The sequence below is a fragment of the Solanum dulcamara genome, chromosome 10, assembly GCF_947179165.1.
Source record: "Solanum dulcamara chromosome 10, daSolDulc1.2, whole genome shotgun sequence".
In the NCBI taxonomy this organism is placed as follows: Eukaryota; Viridiplantae; Streptophyta; class Magnoliopsida; order Solanales; family Solanaceae; genus Solanum; species Solanum dulcamara.
In genome coordinates, this window is record NC_077246.1 from 68219100 (window position 1) to 68245395 (window position 26296).

General features: G+C 36.5%; 3 protein-coding genes and 1 pseudogene across 4 annotated transcripts; 2 read left to right on the plus strand and 2 right to left on the minus strand.

The window, feature by feature from the left end:
* The first annotated feature begins 104 nt into the window (after positions 1-104).
* On the plus strand, positions 105-10363 carry LOC129871261 (uncharacterized). The gene is made up of 3 exons (XM_055946166.1): positions 105-1060; positions 1154-1257; positions 9122-10363. The coding sequence occupies exons 1-3, from the start codon at positions 212-214 to the stop codon at positions 9720-9722; spliced, it is 1554 nt and encodes a 517-aa protein (XP_055802141.1). The 5' UTR covers positions 105-211; the 3' UTR covers positions 9723-10363.
* Positions 1912-4384, plus strand: LOC129871262 (uncharacterized). The gene is made up of 2 exons (XM_055946167.1): positions 1912-3987; positions 4311-4384. Exons 1-2 carry the CDS (start codon positions 3243-3245, stop codon positions 4343-4345), a joined length of 780 nt encoding a protein of 259 aa, XP_055802142.1. The 5' UTR covers positions 1912-3242; the 3' UTR covers positions 4346-4384.
* A 3787-nt stretch (positions 10364-14150) lies between the features above and the next one.
* Positions 14151-17052, minus strand: LOC129870436 (putative UPF0481 protein At3g02645). 2 transcript variants are annotated; one of them, XM_055945229.1, is made up of 3 exons: positions 17001-17052; positions 16262-16370; positions 14151-15719 (listed from the first exon to the last, which is right to left on the minus strand). In XM_055945229.1, exons 2-3 carry the CDS (start codon positions 16331-16333, stop codon positions 14340-14342), a joined length of 1452 nt encoding a protein of 483 aa, XP_055801204.1. In that variant the 5' UTR covers positions 16334-16370; positions 17001-17052; the 3' UTR covers positions 14151-14339. The 2 variants fall into 2 exon arrangements, with proteins under 2 accessions (XP_055801204.1, XP_055801205.1); XM_055945230.1 differs by lacking the exon at positions 16262-16370 and having other exon boundaries at positions 17001-17050.
* Positions 17053-18938: 1886 nt separating this feature from the next.
* On the minus strand, positions 18939-19978 carry LOC129869907 (uncharacterized; annotated as a pseudogene).
* Between the last annotated feature and the right edge of the window lie 6318 nt (positions 19979-26296).

The window sequence follows — 26296 nt, forward strand, 5'->3', positions numbered from 1 at the left end:
AAATTGAATAAATAGAAATAAATATTCCCCCTAACATAATACACCTACCAAGTCACTAGGACACAAATGTCACAGGAAACACGAAGTAATATGCATGTAACTTATGCTTATTCAAATTAGAGTCAAGAACACATCTATATATTATGCTGGACAAAAAAAGTGTTTCGTTAAAGAAAACACATTTCTTTGCTGTCTTGTTTCCATTGCTGCAATGAGTCCACTGACCACTCCACTTCATCCTTCTCCATTCCCGCTTAAAAATCCAGCAAATCCCCAAACCCCCATTTTCACTTTACCAAGCAGACCAAGAATCTTGATTCCTCAAGCTACATTTTCTGCTTCACTAAATTCTTCTCTTTGGACCATTTCAGAGATAGTGAAGTCTGTTAATGGCAGAATCATCAGGTGGGGTCCACCTGGAACAATCTGTACGGACACCAGAACACTTGAACCAGGACAATGGTTTCTCCCCCTTGTTGGGCAAAACTTTGATGCCCACAATTTCATTACCCCTAAATTGGCCACTAAAGGGTGTGTTGGAGTCATTGGGAACTGGGTTTGTGAGGGTTGGAACAATGGGTTTGTACAAGTGGATGGTGACACTATGAGTTCTTTAAAAAGATTGGGTTTTTATTCAAGAAACAGGTTTAATGGTTGTTTAATTGGTTTAACAGGAAGTGTGGGGAAAACCACAACAAAGACTATGATAGCATTAGCTTTGGAGAGTGTTGGAACTGTTTATCACAGTCCAGGGAACTGGAATAATGAGATTGGGGTCGCGTTATCGCTTATTGGGTTGTCGAGGGATGTGGGGTTTGGGGTTCTGGAGATGGGGATGAGCAAGAAAGGAGAAATCTTGGAGCTGTCCAGGCTGTGTAGACCAGATGTAAGGGTGATTTTGAATGTGAGTGCTGCACATTTGGAGAATTTCGTTAACTTGGAGGAGGTTTCCATGGCAAAAGGGGAGATTTTAAGAGAAGCAATGCCAGGGGATGTGTGTGTATTGAATGGTGATGATCCTCTTGTCATGAGCCTCTCAGTTCCAGTTGGAGTTCAGAAGGTGACTGCTATTTAATTTTTTAAATTGTTCTTTATATTGATATTCTACTTTTAGTTATATTTCTTGATTTCATTTTCTCTTTTCTTGCTCAAGGTGGTATTTGGTCGAAAGCTGGGCTGTGATGTTCGTTTAGTTTCTTCACAAATCATAGACGGAGGTCGCAGAATACAAATTGTTCTAGAGGGGTTCAACGAGATGTAAGTTCATCCGTTTTTTCAATCATTCTGTAGAGCATGCTATTCGCATTGGCACAAAATTTGAACTACACACCTTGGTTAGAACATTTTATAATCCCCTATATTGTTCTATTTTCCAAATTGTGGTAAAAATATGGTTTTCTGCTATTGATGTAAATAATATATATATATATATATATATATATATATATATATATATATATATATATATATATATATATATATATATTGTGTGTTCCTTATCTGGAAGGGTTTTTACCAGCAGGCCTGCCTTCATCTTTTGTCTCTTTGGTGTGATTTAGATGTTATTAATTAGATAGAAAGCATGACAGATATTACTATTCCCTCTTTTCATAGTTAATAAAGAAGAGGATTTTGTATTTTCTACATCTGTTGTTAGCGCTACACTCTTGACACTATTCTCTAACAAAATGAACTTTACTTTCTTAAAACAGACATGTTCTATAATTTCAATGTGCAAGGTCGGTATTACCACAGTTTAAAGAACTTAGGATGACGAAATATTCTTAGAAATTGTCTTATGAAAGAAATGCCTTTCTTCATTTATGTGGTTGTAATCTGAAACCTAATATAACTTACGTTAGTCATCAAACAATTGGTCCACTTCAAGGCTTTCTCTCTCTCGTATTGTTACAAGATTACTTCTCTTCTCTCCTCGAGGAATACAATAAATATATGGGCATTGCCAAAAGCAGTATGTTACCACAACTATGGATCCAAGGGTGCTACGTGTGCTTTTTCACGTGGCTAGCTACTAGAGGGTGATTTTGACAACGGAAGGTTGTCTGCGTTAGTTGGTGTTACATGTGAAAGGAGGCGGGTGAGGACATGGATCATCTTCTCTTACATTGCGGGCTAACTATGAGGCTGTGGTAGGATATGTTTGGGTGGTTTGGCTCTCCTTGGGCAATGCCAAAAACTGTGAAAGATTTGATTTTCAGTTGGAAGATCAGGAGAAGGAAGAGAAGGCAAAGGGCTTGGAATGTGGTTCCACTTTGTTAACCATAGGCAAGCTACCATGGTTCAATAAGTTGTTAGAAGTTGGATAATAAGTTGTTAGAGTTAGTTGAAGTTTGTTAGATGTTAGTTGTAGGTTGATAGTGACTTACAACTAACTAGCAACACTCTATAAATGCACCTTACTCACACCACATGTGTGAAGGATTTGTAATTACACAATGTGAACAATGTAAACTTTCATCTCATTTCCTTCTGTTTCTTCTCTTCTTCTCTGCTGTTTCCTTTCTTCTGCTGCTTCCTTTCTTCTGCATCTCTTTTTCTTCCTTCTCGACTAGCTATTCTTAATTCATATAGTCGTCTAACACAACTCCATCAATGGAGTTATCATGGTATCAGAGCGTTTGGTAAGATCCTAGAGCAGTAACAAGTAGTTAAGTGCTTAGAAGCAGAGTAGTACAGGTGCTCATTTCTGGAAAGTGTTTGAGTCGCAATTAAGTCTCAGCATACTCAGTTTCGAAGTTAGTTCATTGGTGAACCTAGGTGAAGCTGCAACTGGAACACTAGGTGCTGAAAACTTTAACTCAAACACAGCAGCATCTGAGCTTGTAATTCCGAATATTGACCACAATCATCCTCTCTTCTTGCATCAAAATGATACTCCAGGTAGCTCCTTAATTTCTCTTCAACTAGTTGGTTCAGAGAACTATGCAATCTGGAGTAGATCCATGAGAATTGGATTGATAGGCAAGAGTAAACTTGGATTTATTGATGGTAGATATACTAAGTCTATGTTTGGACCTGAGTTCTCGGATGCTTGGGAGAAGTTTAATGCTGTAATCCTCTCTTGGATTATGAATGCTGTTCGACCAGGATTGTTGGGGACTGTGGTGTATGGAGGAGATGCACACAAAGTGTGGTGTGATCTGAAGGAAAGGTTCGACAAGATTAATGGAGCTCATGTGTATCAACTCCATAAAGAAATTCATGACCTAAGTTAGGGGACCATGTCAGTTACAGACTATTATACAACACTCAAAGGTCTGTGGAATGAATATGATTCAATTATGCCTTGTCAAGGCTGTTCATGTCCTGAGTCTAAGAAGTTTCAAGATCATTATGAGTATCAAAGGTTGCTAGAGTTCCTAATGGGACTAAATGAAACCTACTCTGTAGTTAGAGGACAGAGTCTGATGCAGTCTCCAATTCCAAATCTGAACAAAGCTTTTTCCCTTGTCATAGATCATGAAAGTCAAAGGAACATAGCACACACTAACTATGAATCATTCCTTCCTAAACTGATTGAAAGTACTGCATTGTTTAGCCAAAAAGGGAGTGGTCATGGAGTTGGTAATGGTAACTCTGGTCATCAACCTAGTGGAGGTGGTGGTAATCCAAGTAGAAGTCACTATGAAACTCAGTTCAATCCTCAGAAACCACAAAAGTCTGTCATCACCTATGAAGTTTGTGGTTATAGAGGTCACACTAAGGAGCAATGTTTCAAGGTCAAAGGCTATCCAGTGGGCTGGAGATCCAAGAAGAAAACTGGTAGTTCTATAACTAGCTCTAGTTCCTTTGCTAACCAAGTTACAGTTGCTCAAAGTGCAGGCTCATCACACAATGAAGAACCTAGTGCAGCAAACAGGTCACCTGCAGCTTTCTTCACAGTTGATCAATATCAGCAGATCATGCAGCTACTAGCCAAAGAAAGTGACACTGGTGGAGAGCACTCAGCCAAAGCAGCCACTGCAGGTAGAGTTTTATCTGCACTAGTGTCCAAATATGTGAATAAGGAGTGGATAGTTGACATAGGAGCCACTAACCATATGACATCTCAACTATCATCACTAGATAAGTGTACCTCAGTGTCTGAGTCTGAAAGAAGGAAGGTACTACTACCAACAGGAAATGTTACATTAGTGTCTCATGTTGGCAGCATAAAAGTCTTTGGAGATCAAGTTATTGACAATGTCCTCTTTGTTCCTGAATTCAAATGCAACCTGTTATCTGTGTCTCAGCTCACTAAGGAACTTCAATGTATGGCAGCTTTCTTTCCTGATTTTTGTGTTTTCTAGTATCTCTACAGTGGACAGGTCAAGGGGATTGGTAGAGAAGATGAAGGACTCTACATTCTCAAGGAAGGCTTCAACCATACTGATCCTACTCAGAGGTTATACAGTACTGCTGCTGCTCAAACTCAATCTGCTCAAGTTTCTTCTACTAGTGCTGTATGTGGTAGTAGTTCTGATTCCAGTGCACTGTGGCATATAAGGTTAGGACATGCTCCCTTTGATGTAATAAGGAGGTCCTCTAGTCTTGCAGGAGTAGATATCTCAGATCATTCAACATGTACAGTGTGTCCATTAGCAAAACAAACAAAAGTTCCTTTTCCTATAAGCACTCACACTTCAAAGGCACTCTTTGACTTAGTGCATTGTGATATTTGGGGTCCATATAGGGTACCTACTCATAATGGAATGAAATACTTTGTTACTGTAGTAGATGACTACTCCAAATTCACTTGGCTATTTCTTATCATAGCTAAATCTGATACTATAGTTGTGATGAGACATTTCTTTGCTCAAGTTCATAATCTGTATTCAACTTGTGTCAAAGTTCTTAGAACTGATAATGGGACTGAATTCATGAGCACAACCTTTCAGTCCATGCTGTCAACTCTGGTAATATGTCATCAAACCACATGTGTATACACTCCTCAGCAAAATGGTGTGGTGGAAAGGAAGCACAAGACTATCTTAGACATGGCAAGAGTTTTAAGGTTCCAGGCATCTGTACCTTTACAGTTTTGGGGAGAATGTGTTACCACAAGTGTCTGTATTCTTAATAGACTTCCCTCTAAACTTTTGTCCTATAAGTCTCCTTTTGAACTATTGTATCAGCATCCTCCATCCCTCTCTCATATAAAAACCTTTGGTTGTCTATGTTATGCTACTTGTCCATCCATCACAGATAAGTTCTCTCCTAGAGCCATACTTGCTGTTCTTATGGGATACTCTTTGTCTCAAAAAGGGTACCTTCTATATGATTTGCATGTTAAGTCCCTGTTTGTGAACATGCATGTTGTGTTTAAAGAAGACATGTTTCCTTTCAGAGACTTGCAAACCTCCTCCAATCCCATATTTCCTATCTTAACTCTAGTACAACCTGATACTGATCATTCTTCTACTAGCCTGTCTCCTACTGCTGCTCCTCGAGACTCTCAGCTACCACTTAGAGCCCGTTTGGATGGGCTTTAAGTTGGTCAAAACCAACTTAAAGCCCTTTTTTAGCTTTTGGACGTGTTTGTCTAATGCTAACTTTAAGTCATAAAGTTCTTAAAGTCAGTCAAAAATGAAAAGTTAGGATTCCTAACTTTTTTTTTAAGTGCTTAATGTCATTTTCTTTGACTATGGAAATTACTTTTATATTCCTTATATTTTGACTAAATTCCCAAACTACCCTTTTTATTCTTTTAACCCTAAAATTCACCTCATTTTCCTCATTTAAGTACTCTTATCCAAACACTCAACTGCTTATTTATAAAAATAACTTTCAGCACTTCAAAGTTCTAAAAACACTTCATACATAAAAGTTACTTTTTTAAGCCCATCCAAACGGGCTCTTACTCCTGAAGATCATTCTCCTCTCCCATCTCCTAGTGTATCCCCTACATCAGTTCCTATCAGAAGGTCCTCCAGACCAACCAAACCTCCTATCTGGCTTCAGGACTTTATTACTCAATCCAAAAGCCACTCTTGTCTGTTTCCAGTATGTGACTTTGTAGCTACAGACATCTTTCTCCATCTTATAGCTCATGCATCAAGACATACTCAGCTATTTCAGAGCCCTCTTCTTATAAAGAAGCTGCTCTTGACCCTCAGTGGATTCAGGCAATGCAGCAAGAAATAGATGCCTTGATGGACAACAAAACTTGGAGTCTGGTGGATCTTCCTCCTGGTAAGAAGCCTATTGGCTGCAGATGGATTTACAAAGTCAAATACAAATCTACAAGGGAAGTGGAGAGGTACAAGGCCAGGCTGGTTGCTAAGGGATATAGCCAACATAAGGGCCTAGATTATGGAGAAACTTTCAGCCCTGTGGCCAAAATGGTCACTTTGAGGTCCATAGTAGCTTTTGCTGCTTCAAAGGGTTGGCTTATCCATCAGATGGATGTTCACAATGCCTTCCTCAATGATGATTTGTTAGAAGATGTGTACATGACCATTCCTCTTGGGTTTGCTAGACAGGGGGAGAACACTAAAGTATGCAAACTTCACAAGTCTCTATATGGTCTCAAACAAGCACCAAGGCAGTGGAACTTCAAGCTAACACAGTCTTTGCTTCAGTTGGGATTCCATCAAAGTCACTATGACTACTCACTCTTCACTAGACATGATAAAAATGATATACTCATTGTACTGGTATATGTAGATGACCTTTTGATCACTGGTAGTAACCAGGATATCATCAGTGACACCAGGAAAGATTTACAGAAGGAGTTTAAGATGAAGGATCTGGGAGAGCTCAAATTCTTCCTAGGGATTGAATGTGCCAGATCAAGCAAAGGGATTCACATGTCTCAAAGGAAATATGCTCTTAAACTGATAGCTGAGTGTGGTCTAGGGGGAGCTAAACCTGCAGCAACTCCCCTAGAACAGAATCAAAAGTTCACATCTGTACAATATGATGAGTATATTAAAGGTAAAGGTAATGAGGGGCATGAAGATCACAAGCTACAGGATCCCAGCAGGTACCAAAGACTAGTAGGAAGACTTCTATATCTGACCATGACTAGACCTGACTTAGCCTTCTCAGTTCAGGTCCTAAGTCAGTTCATGCACTGCCCCAAAGAGTCTCACATGGAAGCTGCATTGAGAGTAGTTAGATACATAAAAGAAGCCCCTGGACTTGGATTGCTAATGCCAGCAGAAGACACCAACAAACTTCTAGCTTACTGTGACTCAGATTGGGGAGGCTGCTTGGAGACAAGAAGATCTGTAACTGGCTACTTGGTCAAGTTTGGTGGAGCCTTGATATCCTGGAAGTCTAAGAAGCAAGAGACTGTATCCAGAAGCTCAGCTGAAGCTGAGTTTAGAAGTATGGCTAACTGTGCAGCTGAAGTTACATGGCTTGTAGGGCTGTTTGAAGAACTTGGAGTGCACATTGAGCTGCCTGTAACAATGGTGTGTGACAGCAAATTGCTGCTAATCTTATGCAAAGCAGCAATCCAGATTGCTGCTAATCCTATCTTCCATGAAAGAACCAAACACATAGACATAGATTGTCACTTTGTTAGAGAAAAGATCAACCAAGGAAAGCTGAAAACAGAATTCATACACACCAAGGATCAACTAGCAGACTTGCTCACAAAGAGCCTTGGCAAGGCACAACATCAGCTGCTGGTGAATAAGCTTGGAGTCATGAACTTGTTCAAACCATGAGCTTGAGGGGGAGTGTTAACCATAGGCAAGCTACCATGGTTCAATAAGTTGTTAGAAGTTGGGTAATAAGTTGTTAGAGTTAGTTGAAGTTTGTTAGATGTTAGTTGTAGGTTGATAGTGACTTACAACTAACTAGCAACACTCTATAAATGTACCTTACTCACACCACATGTAAGAAGGATTTGTAATTACACAATGTGAACAATGTAAACGTTCATCTCATTTCCTTCTGCTTGTTCTCTTCTTCTCTGCTGCTTCCTTTCTTCTGCATCTCTTTTTCTTCCTTCTCGACTAGCTCTTCTTAATTCATATAGTCATCTAACACAACTCCATCAATGGAGTTATCACACTTGCTTAATATGGGTAGTTTGGAGAGAGGAATAAGAGAGGGTGTAGAGTCGAGTTTCTCTCAATAAAGGAGTAGTCTCCGTTCCCTTATTTTATTTTGGTGTGAACAGAAAATCCCTTCTTGTTTAGATGAGTGGGTGGAGTTTGTATAGAATCATATCCTTTTGTAGATTCTTTATCTTTTGATATATCCCATGTATATGACTAATTTGGCCATGTTTATGAATGAAAATACATTTGCTTGATTTAAAAAAAGGCATAATACATAAATATAACCCTTAACTTGCTTTCAGCTAGCAACTATGACCTCTAACTTTACTAGTGTACAAGTAGGCTTTAACTATCCAAAACTTGAACAAATAGACGCATTCGTCCTACATGGCGTCATACATGTATTATGCCATGTAAGACACGTGTGTTTACTTGTTCAATTTTATACAAGTTTAAGTGGCTACTTGTGCATATTCAAAGTTGGGGGGGGGCATAGATGCCAGCTAAATTCAGGTTAAAGGGCATATTTATGTATTATGTCAAAAACACACACACACATAAACTACGCCTCAGTCCAAAATAAGTTGGTGTTACTCTATATGAATCCTCATTTCGTCAGTTAAGCTCATATCATATCACCATCATACTAAAATAAAATAAAAGTGAAAAAATATTTTAAAAATATATACAGACAATACTAACAATAAGAGTAATAATAGAAGTTCCATACAAATCTAAAATCTATCCTCAGGTCAATTAGTAGCTATCACCTATATGGATCTTTTTCTTCCATTGTGCCTATCTTTAGCTAAGTATGTATTGATACCAAACAACATGTTACATTTTGGTATTTTAAAGAGAAGATAGTAGTTTGTTCAGGTAAAAGATTATGAAGTTTAAGTTGATATTCTGTGAACAAATGATGAGAGGCTGTCGCTGAAATACACAACTATGAATATTTCTAAAATCTCTCAGCATCAATTTAGGTATTTAAAGTTTCATTCATGCTTTCCTTCTACTGCAATAAAATACCATTCTATTTATTTGACATTGTTATTTACTAGTATTTACAATTCTATTTATTTGACATGTCGGTAAATATTCAGGGTTAAATTCGTTATCTCCAGTCCTGGCTTGCATTTAGCCATTAATGCATGTGCAGCTGCTGCTGTGGCTAGTGCTCTTGGTGTTCCTCTTGCTCTAGCTGGAAAATCCTTGTCCAGATTTATACCTGTTCACCGAAGATCAGAACTTGAAGTAGCTGAAAATGGGATTACAATAATAAATGATGTTTACAATGCAAGTCCAGCTAGTACTCAAGCTGCCATTGACTTGTTAAGAAACATTGACTGCAAAGGTAAACGAGTTGCTATACTCGGGGACATGCTTGAACTTGGTCCAACAGAATTCAAGTTCCATGAATTGATGCTACAGAGTTGCTCCGATGCTCATTTTGATGTAGTTGCACTTGTTGGAACAAGGTTTGTAAGTGCAGCTGAGAGTATAGACTGCGCTCAGGAGATAAAACTGGTGTGCACCACTTATACCCACCAGATGGCTTCTAGAATTATCAATTATCTAAATAGTGGTGATGTCGTCCTTGTCAAAGGCAGTCGTCAAATAGGAATGGAGGTGATCGTCGATGCAATTAAGTCTATCCACTTTGGTGTCCCACTTTGCCAGGCAGTAATGAGCAAATGTGGCTAATAGAAGATTCTGCAATGTGATCATGCTAGAAAAAATCAGTATGCTGGTTCAACTTTGTTCAAGTTCTTTTTCAAGACCCCCGCATAGCTCAGGGCCAGCAACTGCGCTACTATGCTGGTGTAAAGGATATATCATTAGCCTTTTGCTGCTTCAAGCACCTTTTTTTATGTTTTTTCCGAAAAGCACCGGAAGGTCAGGGTAGCCATATGAGTTGGCTTTCAGGTGACATGCTCTTTGTACAGATAGAGTGCTTAAGCTTCTAGGTAGAAGCCCTTGCTAAATATCCTTTCTTCAGTTTAGTATCACGACGAATGAATATAAGGATTGCAAAACTTACAGTTGGTATATATGGATGAAGTGCCTCTTTATGGATACTTTCTGCAACGTTACCACCAAGGAGTTCAGTAAAACTGTATTCTTACTCGAGGAATGACACTCCAGAAATCAGCGTATTGTTCGAGAAGTCTCTTATGGTAATGAGGCTTTTTGAAAATATACTCCCTGTTGGCAAAGTACTTCAGTCACTTCCTTAAATATTTGAGTTGATTTTGTGAAATTTGAGAAAGCAGAAGATTTCACTGCATGCTGCAATGTTTCAATAGGATGCAAATTTGCTAAACCATAGCCAGATCTTTGTGATATCATGGGAGCTCAATTGTTGCAAGGCGACGAGTGAAGGATCAAAACCACACTTAAAATATTTCAGTTTTTTGAGTTTTATATTTGAACTATTAGGTGTACGAGTTTCTACGTAAAATAGGAAAAGTGAACAACTGATATAGTTGATGTTTGTTTCAATAAACATTTGATGATAGTTCAGGTAGAAAAATTAAACACTTATTAGGGCAATAAGACGAAGAAAAGTATTTGTTTATTTAACATGCAACACAACAAATTCCATTGACATCTTACTATCTTATCCTCCTGGCCCAGGGTGTGCTAAAGCTTTGAAGAAAGTTTTGCCAATGGTAGCTTTTCTACAAGCCTCTGATATACTACTCCCTACTTCTTAAAACTGAAGATTACACTTGGGCTTTGTATATGACATACAATACATTTGTTTTATAGGACCAAATTACCAATTTCCTTTCTTAAGAATCATATATTACTTGAAAGAACATACTAGTTATTACATGGAGTGATAATTTAAAATCAAAAATTGGCCTCGCGCTGATGAGTTGTTTGAAATATAGAGAGATTCGATGAGTACATTAACAGAAACAATAGGAAACACTACACAAATTGGATCCATTATGTAAAGTATTTATTCAAATTAGATTCAACCCAAACTATTTATCCGAGTTGGACCCATGACCCAATCTCTTTTTTCGCCAGCCCCTTGTTCTATTCACTAAACTAACTGCTTCTTCATTCTTGATACCAAACTATATATATATACTCTTTAATAGTATTTATATACTTTGATGATATCTATATATTTTGATAATATCAAGCAGTAATTAAATAGTCTTTTTATTGAAATAATGTCTGTTATATATATCAGTAATGATATGAAAGATTAACTTAAACCATACTAACATCGCTCTCTGTTTTCTCTCTCATCTCTCTCTGTTTGACATTTATCGACTATGTTTAGAGTTTGTTATTTTAGTATAATAACTTTGGAGATACTGATGTCTTGGATTTTCTTTATTTATCTTAGTGAGTGGGCAGTGAACATTCAGCGTGACAGTTATGCATCCTATGTTGGACACTACCCAATGTTGGCATATTTTGCCATTGCAGAAAATGAATCAATTGGAAGAGAACGCTACAATTTTATGCAGGTTTGTGATTGTTAAAAATGCTTATCTTATTTTGCAGTTACTTTGATTTTTAGATCTAAATATGCTGGCTTGCATAATGAATTGTTCCTTAGTTTTTCTATGTTGATATGAGTAAAATAAGTGCTTTTAGTGTACAGTTCTGCATTTCCGTTACCAACTAGTTAATAGAAGTTGCTGCTTTGATGTTAAGACTTTAGTTTGCATAAGAGCACCGCATTATAGTTGAAAAGATGATTTATTTGCAGAACAAGTTGTAGCACTTCTTGATGCCCTTTTTTGTTTAGAGTCCTCTTTCAGTGAAAGTATTTAGCTTCAATGCAAGGTTTTTTAGTGCTTTTTTAGGATTTGACTACTATGTGTTACATTGTGCACTTAAAGGACGCTCGAGAGTGATGGCTTTTTAGACGTGGCTAGTAAGTAACTAAACATAATGACTAAGACTTATTTGAGGCTACTAAGTAACTAAATAATCAGCAAAAGCTTTAGAAAGATCTTTATAAAAAGGTCGTCACATATTTGGGACTGCAAGTCTATAACTCCTTAGCGACCCAAAATGCACACATACTTCGACCTTTTATGCTGCATTGTACTCTTTTATTTTGATGACCGTGGTGTCCGGGCCTGCTTTCGCACACCTTGACTAATTCAATAGAATACCTGCTACCTCCCACCAGCAACTGGTATCAGGTAACTCTATCCACCAAGACCTAGGACAAATGGGAAGAATCACCTAGTGTTTTTTATATGCTTTATTTTACTCTTTTGTGGTACTCATCTTCATTTTCTGTTTAGTTGTACCTGGGAATGTTTTATTTCTTTTGGTTTTTAGTTTGCTCCCTTTTCTTTTTTACTTTTGGGAAAAGAAAACATACTTACAAATAGGTTGACTATATTTAGCTTAAGTGCACCGGGCTGCCCTTTATAGTCAACCTATTTGTTGTAAATATCAAGATAACAGAAAGATATGAACTCTGGTAAGAGAAATTTGGAAAAATTCAATGTGTTATAATATGTTACACAGTTCATTTACATGTATCATTCTGGCAATGTCCTTTGAGGGAGAGAAGGCCAGCAGGATTGGCAAAATATAGTGAGAGTTGCAGGTCAATTAGCTTCATTTTAACAATAATAGAATTTCCTTACACACGGAGTAGATATGTGGAAGGAACATTCCTTAGAAAGGAAGAAACACACGAGGTCCATTTGACTGAATTATTCAAAAATGCAGTTTTTTGGCTGGTACAACCATCCTTGGGTAGAAGTTGTGAAAAATGACTATCTTGTGAACTTATAAGTCTTAACTACTGTAATGTAGAGCTCCAGTTAGACTACCTGTTTCTCCTGTTGTTATTCTTAGTGGTTAAACCTGGTTACACACAACTTTTTTTGCTATGTTGCCACTTAAAAAATTTCAATGGCCAGAGGTAATTCAGAAGACATAAAGAAAGGAGACTTATCTCCAGTGTATATGCTTTCGTAAAGGCTACATTAGGCATGCAGTTGTCATGAAGCTAGTTGGTTTCTCGACATAATCCCACTCGTGGATGTTTGCATGACCACCTGTTGAACGCAATAATTTTTAAGCTACTAATCTGGACAGCCAACGACTTCCTGAATATTTCAGTGCTGATGGAAGCCTTTAGCTGTTTCACGTATAAGACAACATGATAATTTGTTTGTGACCTGCCCAAGGAAGGAATAAACCAACTAGCTAATATTCTTCCTGAATATCACAAACTTATTTGATGTATAAATGATATTTTGTGAGTATGCATCTTTGATTTTGGTCTTCTACAATTATTCACAATCCTGTATTTACTCGTGCTTGTGCAGAAAATGCTCTTGCCTTGTGGTCTTCCACCTGAAAGGGAAGATGATTAAGAGTTGCAACGGATAGTGCCCTTCAGACTCAGACCTTTGTCAAGCCTAAACCTTGCTGCTTTAATCTCCAGTTCATAACATGTAAGGTTGATTTGATGTGAAATATTTGACTTGTAATAATCTGAATGATCTAGCGAAAGCACATTTGGTTTCATGTTCAAGTGCCTAAGAGTAGTGTTGAACATCGAGTAGCTGCTATATAGTTGTGGTAAATGTTTTTGGTAGAAATTCAGATGGAATGTTGATGTGTTCGAACTTTAACCCCTAAAAAAATATCCAAATCGCCAGCTGCTGTCTGCACTGCCTCAGGCTTCTGTCTTCAAAGAGTCGATAAGAAATAATACCAGGATAATTAATCCCAACATAACTTGTCTTCAAACCAAACAACCCTCAAGTCACCAAGTATGAGTGGTTAAAAACTTTTCCCTTTTAGTGGTTTAGAGTGACTGAATACCTTAGTTGCTTCTTGCTAGAGTATTAAATAAGGCGCACTCAACTTATGAACTGAATAACTTAGTTGAAGTATATATAGAAGAATTTACGTTAATTTTTGTGTTACATAGACAATAACTTACTTTAAAATATGTTGGCCTAGCATATTTCCTTTTTAAAGTTTTTTAAGAACACTTAAACTTTGCGAGAGTCCTGTGACACATTGTGGGTGGAAGTTGGTGCTCACACTCTGGCACATCTGATCCATGTAAAAAATTTTCCGCAAAATTTAAGTGTTCTTCTAGAATAAGCAGACAAGTTTGGAGGGGGGGGGGGGGGATATGTATTATCCCATTTAATTAAAGATGGAGCACATTCTATGCCCCCTGGACTCTCTGTGTATAATCCATCAATATAACTTGGATACAATATTAATCCAATAAAAACACAAAATTATATTATATCGAGTAGTGGAGGATTAACAAAACAAATCAACAATGACACATAATTAAAGCAACTACTTAAAAAAGCTTATGAAAGTTAGAACAGTCTGTATAGCTGTGAGTAAGAGGAGAATGATGGCTGCCACAGTTGAAATTCCTGCCCATGGAGTGTTGAAGTAATTGTGCCTCAAATTTGCCTTCATTCTGTTCCATGGTTTTTCACAATGTTGAATTACTTTTCTGCATTCTTCTTTGTAATAGAAATCACTTGAGATGTTGACCCCTTGCCCAATTTTATTAAAGATGCTAGCTACTTCATTGTCCTCTCCTAGTTGATTGGTTATGATTCCTTTTTGACGAAGCACATTCACATCTTTGTCTGAGTCTATGAGGTAATCCATGAACACTGCATAATCACTGAAATGTTTAGGACGTACATCACATGAATGTTGCTCGTAGGCTACGAGATTTCTCAGGAGGGTCTCCGTTACATCATCCACTTCAAAACAAGGAATTTTCATCTGCCCATTCTCAAATTTGATATCAAATAAAGTTGTCCTATCTTCAAGGTCACTATAAATATTTCCAACTTTTGAAAATCTAACTCCTGCTTCGCAAAGCTCTGTTACATTTGGAATGTTGGCATGCCATGTTTGGTAGTTTTTATTTGATATTATCTTCGAACTACAAGCCGTAATCCTCAGGAAAGAATCCCAGTAGGAAGGGTGAGACAACATGTGTACTACTTGAAGCAAATGTTGGATGTTTTTGGCATCACTTTCCCATTCAACATAGGATGCAGGGGCCATCTTAGGTAATATAGAAAAAAAGGTATCCTTCATTAGTTTTGTGAATGGTACTTCATCAACTTCCTTTGTCATGCACTGAAGCTTGGTGAGCACAAAGTAAGGAAGTTGGTTTTCTAGTAACAACAAGTCTCGACCTGCAAGGATTATCATACAATTTGTGCTTATAATTTTGTCTTCTCTATTAGGTAACATTCCATTACACTCTCGAATAAACTCTACCACGAAACATCCATCTAGTAAAAGTATTTCTGAAAATTTATCAACGATATCATTGTCCAAGCTCTCAATATCATCATAACACTTTAGAGCTTTAGGTTTCAATTTCTCAATTTCAGTAATGCAGCTTTTCACATCAAGCCCCTCTTTACGCTGGAGAAATCGTTGTAGGTACATCAATTTGTACTTTTCCATTGAACCAAGTTGTGGATTCTTTTTATGGTAAGGACCAATGGAGATCAACATTGGTGCATATGCATCTGGATTTGATTTTCGTAGCCCTACATTTACTTTAAATATGGAAGTGAATTTTATAGATGCACCTTTGTCCAGATCCTTCAGTTTTTCATCAATGATTTGATTTGCAGATTTATTGGTATGTTGATCATTTGTTTCCTTCAAGTGATCCACATTTCTTTCTTCTTCTATCTGTAATTAGTAGAACAAACTCATTATTTTTTGCAACAAATATACTATGGAGATAGTTACAAAAAGGATTATGGAATCAGCAATGAACACTAATTAAAAGTGGCTTATATATCCCTTACAAGGGAAGAAATAATGAATTTTTGTATTTTCACCGTTTGAAGTTCTCCTTCCTTAGTTAGATTTTATTAGATATGTTATTATTGTTGTTGACACCGTTTGAAGTTCTCTCTTTTAAAAAAAATTATACATAGGGGAAAGGTAGAAAAAAAGAACTAGAAAGGGTACTATAAAATAGAGAATAGATACCAACCAATCAATAAAGGGGAAGTACCATTACTAAAAGAAAAAAGAAAACTTGAGATCCCTTGTGAGTTGTGACTATGTTGAAATAATTTGATTTACCATGTTTCATTTTATACCATTAAATGATATAATATAATAAAATTTTAATGTTCTCATCAAATCTTGAAACACTTCCCACCTTGCATTTCATGAAAAGAAAAAAAGGTAATGCATTTGTGTTGATTGAGAGAGAGAGAGACCTCATCTTTTTTGATTTGGTGAAGAAGTGGAATTTGGTCAACTATTGGAGTGATCTCAATAGAGTGTGACATTCCTCTTTGATACCTTTACTTTCTTGATGTATAGTTCCTACAAAAGAGAGCTACCACTACTTAAAAAGAATATTATTTTTTGATTGAAAAATGTTCCATTGTTATTCCACAAATAATTTAATTTACTCGACAAGAAAAAATAATAATATTTTTATACGGAAACAATAGGATGTTTATCACTGTTTCAGTGAGAATTTGTTTTTCATCGTGCATTTTTTTAGTGAGCTGATTCGATGAAAAATGAATGAAAAATGATGTTATATAGCACAAATTTCTCATTGATTTACAACGTGAAAAACTTTTGTTTCAAATAGTTTATAGTTTAAATTAGTATGGTATCTAAATGGTATTGTGTTAAAATATTTACAATTGTAATATGCTACACCATTTCCAAAAGAATACACATCTATCTATGAGTAACTAATGAAGTTTGTGATGATGGAGAGATAAATATTCTTTTAATCTGATCAGAGAAAACACTTTATACTCTGATATGAGACTTTCCAGCATAAATTTGAATTAATCAAATTTCAAAGTGAATGTCGAACACTAAATATAAAATAAAAGACAAGTAAGAATCTCAAGACTCAAATAAAATTACGAGTCATTTTGAATAAATAATTATTTTGTAATGTTTAGCATAAAACGAGTTGGTGCAGAAAGTTACCTAGCTCTTTCGTCTCTCTGTTTCTTCTGTTGTTGGCCACTTCTACTCTTTGCTTCTAATGTTTTTATAAGAGGAAAAAGGGGTGTGTTTGGTAGGGATGAAAATGTTTGTTTTATAAAAGTTTTTAAATTTTTTCTTGTTTGATTGGTTAAAATTTATAAATATCAATTTCTTAGTAATGAAGAAATTGACTGACTTTTGGAGTGGAAATAGAGAACAAATTTCATAAGTTATATTTTGTCTACTCCACCCTTCGACACACCCAATCCCCACCATGCAAACACTGGTGGAACCAATATTTTCACTAAGATGCATAAATATAATTTAAATCAAGTGTAAGTTGTGTAACTTTTCTCCGAAGGGGTTCAGATAACCCCCCTCGATGCTACCTAGCTCCACCAGGGCCGGTTTGATGCCTTTAAAAATAAGACATCCACCTTAGTTGTTTCAAAAAAATGTTTCTTCCTTTTTTGTCAATTTTTTTTAATTGTAACTATTCACATTATATATTTATGATTAGAAGATTAAATGACATTTTGGTGTATTATACATATTTTTAATTTATGACTATAAGATTTGAAAATCTTCTTTACTTTTTTAAAATTTCGTGTTAAGTCAAGATCCGTCAAATGATTGAAACAAATGGAGTTGTATTTGAAGAAAAAAGTAAACATTTTTATTAAAAAAATAGAAATATACTATCTCAAAAATAATTTCCAATATATTAACAATTCTGCTCTTAAAAAAACTAAAAGAATAGACTTTAAATAAATTTATTTTAAAAATAAAAATTTAAGGCCTTCGATTTATTTTTTTACTTTAAACCCTGAGATGCTTGAGCTGCCCTTGCTCCACCCCCGCATCCTACAACAGAACTTTACGTTATTTCCCATAATATTTATTTAAATTATACAGAAATATTAGATAATAGTTTTGTGTATATACCGAAGACAATTTTTTTTTATTTTTAATTAAGCACATATATTTTTCGATAAAAAAACATTTTCCTCCGTGTCACGCACCCAAGATCAATAATTGAAAACAATATCTTGATACGTGATAAATTAATCAAAGAATGATAAATTAATCCGTTGACCCAAAGTCAATGAGTCTTCAATTATTTTTGAGGCTTTGGCGTGACTAATTGTCATGGACTTGACTCCAGCTAAGATTTTGTTAGGACACTCACAATTTACTCACAATTTTTTTCCTCTCAAAGATGATGAAGAAGTGTGTCATGACACTATACACTATAATAGACACTTTTTAGATTTAAACAATTTCTATTTATTTGTATATCTTTCAACCTAAGTTTTGATAACATATTTCATCGTAAATTTGTGTCAAAATTTTGCATTTATATTAAGAAATTCATAAAATATATATAAATAATGTATTCAGAATTTAGTAAATTATGTTTTTTAAAATTTAAAACTCAAATATTTAAAATTCAAGATGTGTTTGACCCCGAACCACAAACAAGAGGTTCAATTCTCCTCCCTTTTAATGGTAAAACTTCCAAACTTTTCAGTCACAGTCTTTTAGTATTCATTCGCAGACTCAAACATAATAATATTGTTAACTATTATTAGAGACCCTACTCCTAACCTTGACCTGACTACCGATCTCGATCCGAGACACAACCTCCACCTCAGACCTAGGATTCCAGTCCCGATCCTGACCCGACCTTATATTGAATCTCCGTCATGACCCGACCTCTAAGTTTGTATGTGGATATCCATATTTGTCTATATTTTTATGGGTCAAAAATAGATTGAAACACATATTTACTCAATTGAAATATAATATGGACTGAAATTGTCAGCTCTAAACCTACCCCATAATGGAGGTGTGACACAATATTAAGCTCATCAACACAGAAATTGCATAATGAGGAAACACTCACTCAATCAACAGTTGTGTTAGTTACAACAAATACTACTTCTTAAGGGGACCTGTGAAAGCTAGAATAGTTTGTATAGTTGTGAGTATGAGGATTATGATGGCTGCCACAGTTGAAGCTCCTACCCAAGGACTACTAAAATAATTATGCTTCAAATTTGCCTTCATACTGTTCCATGGCTTTTCACAATGTTCAATTGCTCTTTTGAATTCTTCATTGTAATAGAAGTTGGAATAAACACCAACCCCATTTCCTATTCTGTTGAAGAGGCTAGCCACTTGTTTGTCCTCTCCCATCCAGTTCTCTAGGATTCCTTTGGCGAAGCAAATTCACATCTTTTTCATGGTATTTCGGCCATGACATGAAAACATGTGTACTGCAAGTAAAGATAGTCGAAAAAGGCAGCAAGACAGCTGAGCTGATAGTAACTTTTGAAAAAAAAGAGTTGTTGCCTAATTTGTCGACGCATAAGAAAACGCATTTTTCCTTTGGAAAATTGCGCGTTATTATTTGCTATAAATAGAAGGCTTTTTGTCCTCATTTATAGCATCCACACACAAAAAAGAGTAAGAATACAAAAAAAATTATACATCAAGATAAATATTGTAGTCTTGAGTGTCCTTTTTAATGAGTTGTTCCTTTTACAAGAGAAGAGTGCTAATTATTGTTTTTCCCATAGTTTCATAGTAAAATCCTTATACCCAATGGTTTTTCCCCCCTATCTATTTGAGGGGTTTCCACATAAAATTTTCGTATCTAATTTATTTTCATTATTTATTATCATATCAAACTTTAGTTGTAGTGCTTCCTCCTCCTAACATGTACTAGATGAAGTAAATGTTTGATATTTCCTGCATTACATTCTTGTCTCTCTAAAGGATACTCTGATCATGTTTGGCAAGTCAATAGAAAAGATAAACGAAACATTCGTCAGTTTTGCCAATGGTAATTCATCATCTTGCTTTGTCATGTGATGAAGTTGGTTAAGGACAAAGAAAGGAAGTTGGTTTTCTACTAACATCAAGTCTCGAAATATTTGATGACATACGTAACCAGCAAAGTTGGCAATTGGCATTTTACTCGATGTCCAATGTGTTTGATGCCACATAATACGTGTGTGCCTACTTGTGCACACCTAAAATTAGAAGCGTATAAATATTAACTGAGATCATATTAAATGACATATTTATGAATTATGCCTAGAATAAATAAAGCTCTAGTATCATAGAATAAATAAAGTCCTTTCTATCTTATCACATATGATAAGCCAAGAGTCATCCAAAGTTATAGTAGGAAAGGACTCAGTCATTAATGACATCTATATCTTTTGATATTCTGATAGTAATAGAATTTATTCTTCTCCACGATTTCCATATCTCCCAACAAACAATAACAGGAATGGATTGTAAAAGAAGTTTGTGAACTCTGTTATTGGACTTCCAGTTTTGCAAGAACCCATGTTTTTCCAAATAGTGTCGGAAAAAAGTCGAAGGAATTTAAACATACTCCGTGGCGAAATTAGTATTTTTTTAGGAAATATTAAACATACTCTTAGTATATATATATATATATATAATTAATTTATGTGTGCAATATAATTTTTCGACCAAGAGTATTAATTGATTTCCCTTTGAACAAATGGTGGCTCTCTGACAAGTAGTGTCCGTATGGTCTCCTTTGTATTTGGCAGCTACTAGAGATTATGATCTTTTTGACAGCTAGAAATTTATGATTTTAGACCCACCAATTTAATTATGTTTTCTGGTTTTGTCATAATGTAGAAAATAGTCGTTAAAGTCGGATGCTTTTCCAAAATTATTGTCCTGACATTATAGGACTTGGTTGGATTGGATCTATGATTGGTTGATTCGTTCATACCCTGGAAAAGTATGAACGGACACGGTAACACGTCGGTTTGTTGTACTATCACTGGCTCATAAGTGATGGTTGTCGGATAAGAGAAACTCCCACATAGGTTTTGATAGTACTCTGAGTCGGATTCAGTTGAATTGTATGTGATTTGGTCCCGTCTAAACTATATTCTTGCTTAGACTTAGGACGCATGTTGAGTTGCACTTCTTTCTGAGTTGAGGTTCCCGATTTGATTTTGTCCTTTCTGATGTTGATTCATTCGGCCATCTTACATACTCGTACATTCCATGTACTGACGCCATTTGGCCTGCATCGTTTCATGATGCAGAGACAGGTACTAGAGATCATCAACTGGCACACCGTTGAAGATCCACACACTCCCAGCTAGTTGGTGAGTCCTCCTAGTTTCCGGAGGATGTTGAGTTTCTTGTATAGTTTTGTGTTGTTTTTTTTATTTTGATTGTTGGTAGCCATGTGATTGTCATTGTCACCTCCTAGATTGTTGATAGAGGCTTCATAGACCGGAGCGTAGAAATGTTGGATTGTTCTTTTGAGTAGTTCTTCTATAACTGTTTGTTGATTTGATAGTCATTTGGCCTTTGGCCCTAAATTATGAATAGTACTTTATTGATTGAGTCTTTCGCTGAGAGAATGTGTTTGAATGAATGTGTGACTGGACCAGGTGGTTCGCTTGGAGGCCAGAAATGGCTTTCGAGTGCCGGCCACGCCTAGGGTACCCTCCCGGGGCGTGACAAGCGCCCGGTGCCACTATAGCGCCAGAAAATAGCCTCAGTAGTTTGGTCCTTGGCGCGACGCGCCACTATTAGGTGTGCAGGGTTTTAAGCCCATTTTTGCTTGGCGATGCAGTGGCGCGACGCGCCACTATAGCGCCAACAGGAATTTTGCCCAGTTTTCCAAATTTTGAAGAGGGGCAACTTGGACATTTTCCCTAAACATATATACCCTACCTTGGAATATTTCTTGATCATTTTTTCAGTCTCCTCACCTCCCAAAAACCCTAATCTTTATCCCCTCTTCTCTCCCAAACATCTCCAATAAGATTTGCCCTCAAAAGCTCAAGGATTCAAGCTTCCCATTGAAGACCCAACAACAAGGTTTCTTCAAAATCTACTCTAAGGTATGTAAGGCTAACCTAAAATATGGATTGAGTTCTTCCATATGCCCCATAGAAGTGTTGGATGAAGATTGTGAGAGGTTTGAAACTTCTATGAAGATTTTCTTGAATTTTTTCTAAACTATAGAATATTTTTTTATATATTATAAATTGATTGATGATTTTCATGACTTGAATTACTAAATGGTTATCTTTCATATTATTGACTATAAATAATTTTTTGTATATAAATTCATATGTATTGATGGTTTTCTGGAGTTGAGTTTTGTTGAGAGTATGGATTCATGTATTCATTCACATGAACCGAAGATGAGATTTTTTTTGGTCATAATTTGTCTTGAGTTTGAGATGGATGGTTTGTGTATATGTATTGATTGGAATGAAAAGAATGAATTGGGATAGTTATGAATGTGAATGGCATAAAAAGAAATGAAACATTAGTAGAGCTAGAATGTTATTTTGTTTCTATAAATGGAATATTGAATTAAATAAGAATTTTGGAGCAAGATGTTTGATAATGATATGAATGATGATGTTTGATAATGATATGAGTGATGATGTTGGATGGTGATGTTTGATGATGATGTGGATGATGATGTTTGAGGTGAAATGGATTAGAGTCTAATGTGACTACACGATATGTGATTTGCATAATTCGATTTGCTTGGAGTCATATGAATTATTGTTTGAGAAGGAGCTTTAAGTAAATGATTTGTGAACATGATTTGAGTTTGAAAAGTCTCTTAATTATTATTTTGAGTATGAGTACTTGGAGTATAAACGAGTTGATAATTTTTACATTAAAACATCTATTTTAAGATTGAGTTGAGTAGTCAAAAACTATGTTTTAAATGCATCTAATATTTCCTGCATTCATTGAGTTGAGATGATATTAAATTCAGAAAGAAGAGTTTGATGATTGAAATGAGTTGATTGTGAAAGAAGGTCCAATGAGACCAGATGGATTGAGTTTTGAAAAGAGTCCAATGAGACTAAATGAGTTGATTTGAAACTAAGTCCTAAGAGACTAAATAAGTATTTTAAATATTTTTTACTCACTTGATAGATATGTGCATATTGAATCTTGGGAGGAGTATCAAGCACCGAATTGGATAAGAGTATAGTCCATACTCAAATCCCATAAACTACGCCGCCAATGTAGGAAGGGATTAGACCATTAAAGTCGGATGTTTCCCATGGGATCGAACCGTTAAAATTGGATGTTTCCTATTTTATTGTCCTGAAATGATAGGACTTGACTGATCGATGGAACCCATGATTGGTTGATTCGTTCATGACCTAGCAAGGTATGGACGGACGTGGCAACGACGTGGCTCATTGTGCATCACCTACTTATAGGTGGTGGGATTGTTGTCGGTTAGAGAAACTCCTAAATTGAGTGGATTGTACATGATATGATTGGTTTGATTGAGATTGTGATGATTGAGTTGGATTGTATAACATTGCTAAATTTTAAATTGCATACCTATTGAATTGAGTCCTTTGATGTGATTGAATTAGAGTTGATTGTATATGATTGGATTGGATTAGATGATATGTGATTGAATTAGAGTTGATGGTATGTGATTGGATTGGATTGGATATATGATTGGATTGGATCGGATTGTACATGATTGGATGAGATCAAATTGTAAATGATTTGATTGAACTGTGTTGTACATGATTGGATTGTATTGTATGGTATATTATTGGTCTTTGTGTAAAAATATATTCTTACTTTAGACTTATGACACTTTGATTGAGTCTCTCTTATATTTCTGATTTGAGATATTTGAACCAACGTTATTCTTTCTTGAGGTATGTTTCATTCTACCATATTACATACTCGTACATTTCATGTACTGACGTCCATTCGCACCTGCATCATTTTATGATGCAGATATAGGTTTAAGAGATCGTCAATAAGAGCACCATTGAGGATCTATACACACTCAACATATTGGTGAGTCCTCCCCTACATTCGGAGGACACCGCTTATGTTATTCTTGCATCGAGTTAGACCTTTTCATTTTGATTTGAGGTAGCCATGAACATGTCATTGACACCAATTAGATAATAGTGATAGAGGCTTCATACACTAGATAATGATGGGTCGATTGAGTAGTTTCTTTACTTGAATTATTCTTGTCAAATTATTTTAACGATATAGATTGAAGTTCGATTTGTTGGCCCATGGCCTTTATTCTTTGAGTTAGATTAATGATTTGAGTTGCTCACTAAATTATTTCTTTATTTTAAACTTTCCGCTGGTTGATTGTGTCACGCCTCGAGAGGGTACCCTAGACGTGACCGACACTCGAAAGCCATTTCTGGCCTTCAAGCGAACCACCTGATTCAATCAAACTATCATTCAATCTCATTCACTCAAAGGAGGGTTCAATCATAACAACTCATCAAGTAAATATAACAAGACTTCTCAAAAGTAGCAATCCGACCCGCCCACACTCTAGTCTATGAAGCCTCTATCAAAGTCTAGAAGGTGCCAATGACAAGCCCATGACTACCAACAACAAACAAAGGAAACGACAACAAAGCTATACAAGAAAGCTCAATATCCTCCGGAAACTAGGAGGGCTCACCAACTGGCTCGAAGTGTATGTGGATCTTCAATGGAGCGCCGGTTGATGATCTCTAGTACCTGCCTCTGTATCATGAAACGATGGAGGCCAAATGGCGTTAGTACATAGAATGTACGAGTATGTAAAATGGCCGGATGAAACAACATCAAACAAACATCAATATCAACTCAGGGACTCAACTCATACATACATGACAACTCACTCAAGTGTCCTACGTCTAACGAGAATAGTTTAGACGAGACTAACTCATAGGCATATAGCAACTCACTCTAATGCCCTAAGTCTAACAAGAGATAGTTTAGACATGAAAAACTCATAAGCCACTCAACTCAATTGAATCGGAGCACTATCAAGACCTAAATGGGAGTTTCTCTTATCCGACAACCATCACTTATGAGCCAGTGATAGTACAACAATCAGACGTCGTTTCCACGTCCGTTCATACCTTGCCAGGGCATGAACGCCTCCCTAATCATAGATACCATCGATTAGTCAAGTCCTATCATTTCAGGACAATAAAATGGAAAACATCCGACTTTAACGGTTCGATCCCACGGGAAGCATCCGACTTTAACGGTTCCACCCCTACCTACGTTGGCGGTGTAGTTTATGAGGTTTGAGTATGGACTGTACTCTCACCCGCCTCGGTGCTCGATACTCCTCCCATGACTCCATGCTCATAAAACTCCCTCTAATCATCTCAAACAAGCCTTCACAGCTAGTTTCATGTGGTACATTGCCACCTCATCAACTCGGTTCTCATTTCAACTCAATTAAGTCGTAATGGAAAGTCTCATTTAGGACCTTGTCCACTCGTCAATTCCATCCTCAAATCAACTCAATTAAGCCTCATTTAGATAAGCATTTATGACATCTCCTCAAGACTCATCATAACTCTATGACTTTAGCTCGATAATTCAAGTAGAACAACACATTTAAGGAAATTGACTTAAGCAACATAATCACATGGCTAAAGAGATCAACAAAACATAATAACAAGTCATCTCCATCAACTCATACTAACATTAGGGTTTTAGGAACTTTTTAGCTCAACAACATCAACACTTATAGCATCAAATAAATAGGGGACAAAATTTATTCAAGCATAAACCCTACCAAGAAACTCCATTTTTATGGACATCTAACCTCAAAGCAAGGGTAGGGCACATGGGTGGACTCAACCCATGTTTTGGATACCCTTACATACCTTAGCGAAGACTTGGAGAAAACCTTGATGTTGGGTCTTCAATGGGGGACTCAAATCTTGAAGATCTTGGAACTCTTCTTGTTATAAATGGAGAAGAAGAAGAGAGAGAGAGAGGAACTCCTAGGGCCTTTTAGAGTGAGAGTGGGGGCTGAAAATATGATCTCAAAATAGTATAGGGTGATACATATATAATTTGGGTAAGTTCCCAAATTGCCCCTTCTCAAAAGTTCTGAAAAATAGGCAAAAATGCACCTGGCGTGATAGCGGCGCATCGCGCCATTGCAGCGCCAGGCTGATTACGCCTAAAACCTGCACATCTCCTAGTGGCGCGCCGCGCCAAGGACCAAACTACTGAGGCACATTCTTGGCGCGATAGTGGTGCGTTGTGCCCTTACGGCGCCAAGGCCAAAAACCCTGCACACCTTATAGTGGCGCACCGTGCCAGAGCCCAAACTATTGAGGCATGTTTCTGGCGCGATAGTGGCGCGTCGCGCCATTGCGGCGCCAAGCCCAGTTTTCCAGCAATTGCAACCCAGGATTAAAAATCTCTGCTGTGCTAGTTCATCTTAGGATCGCCAT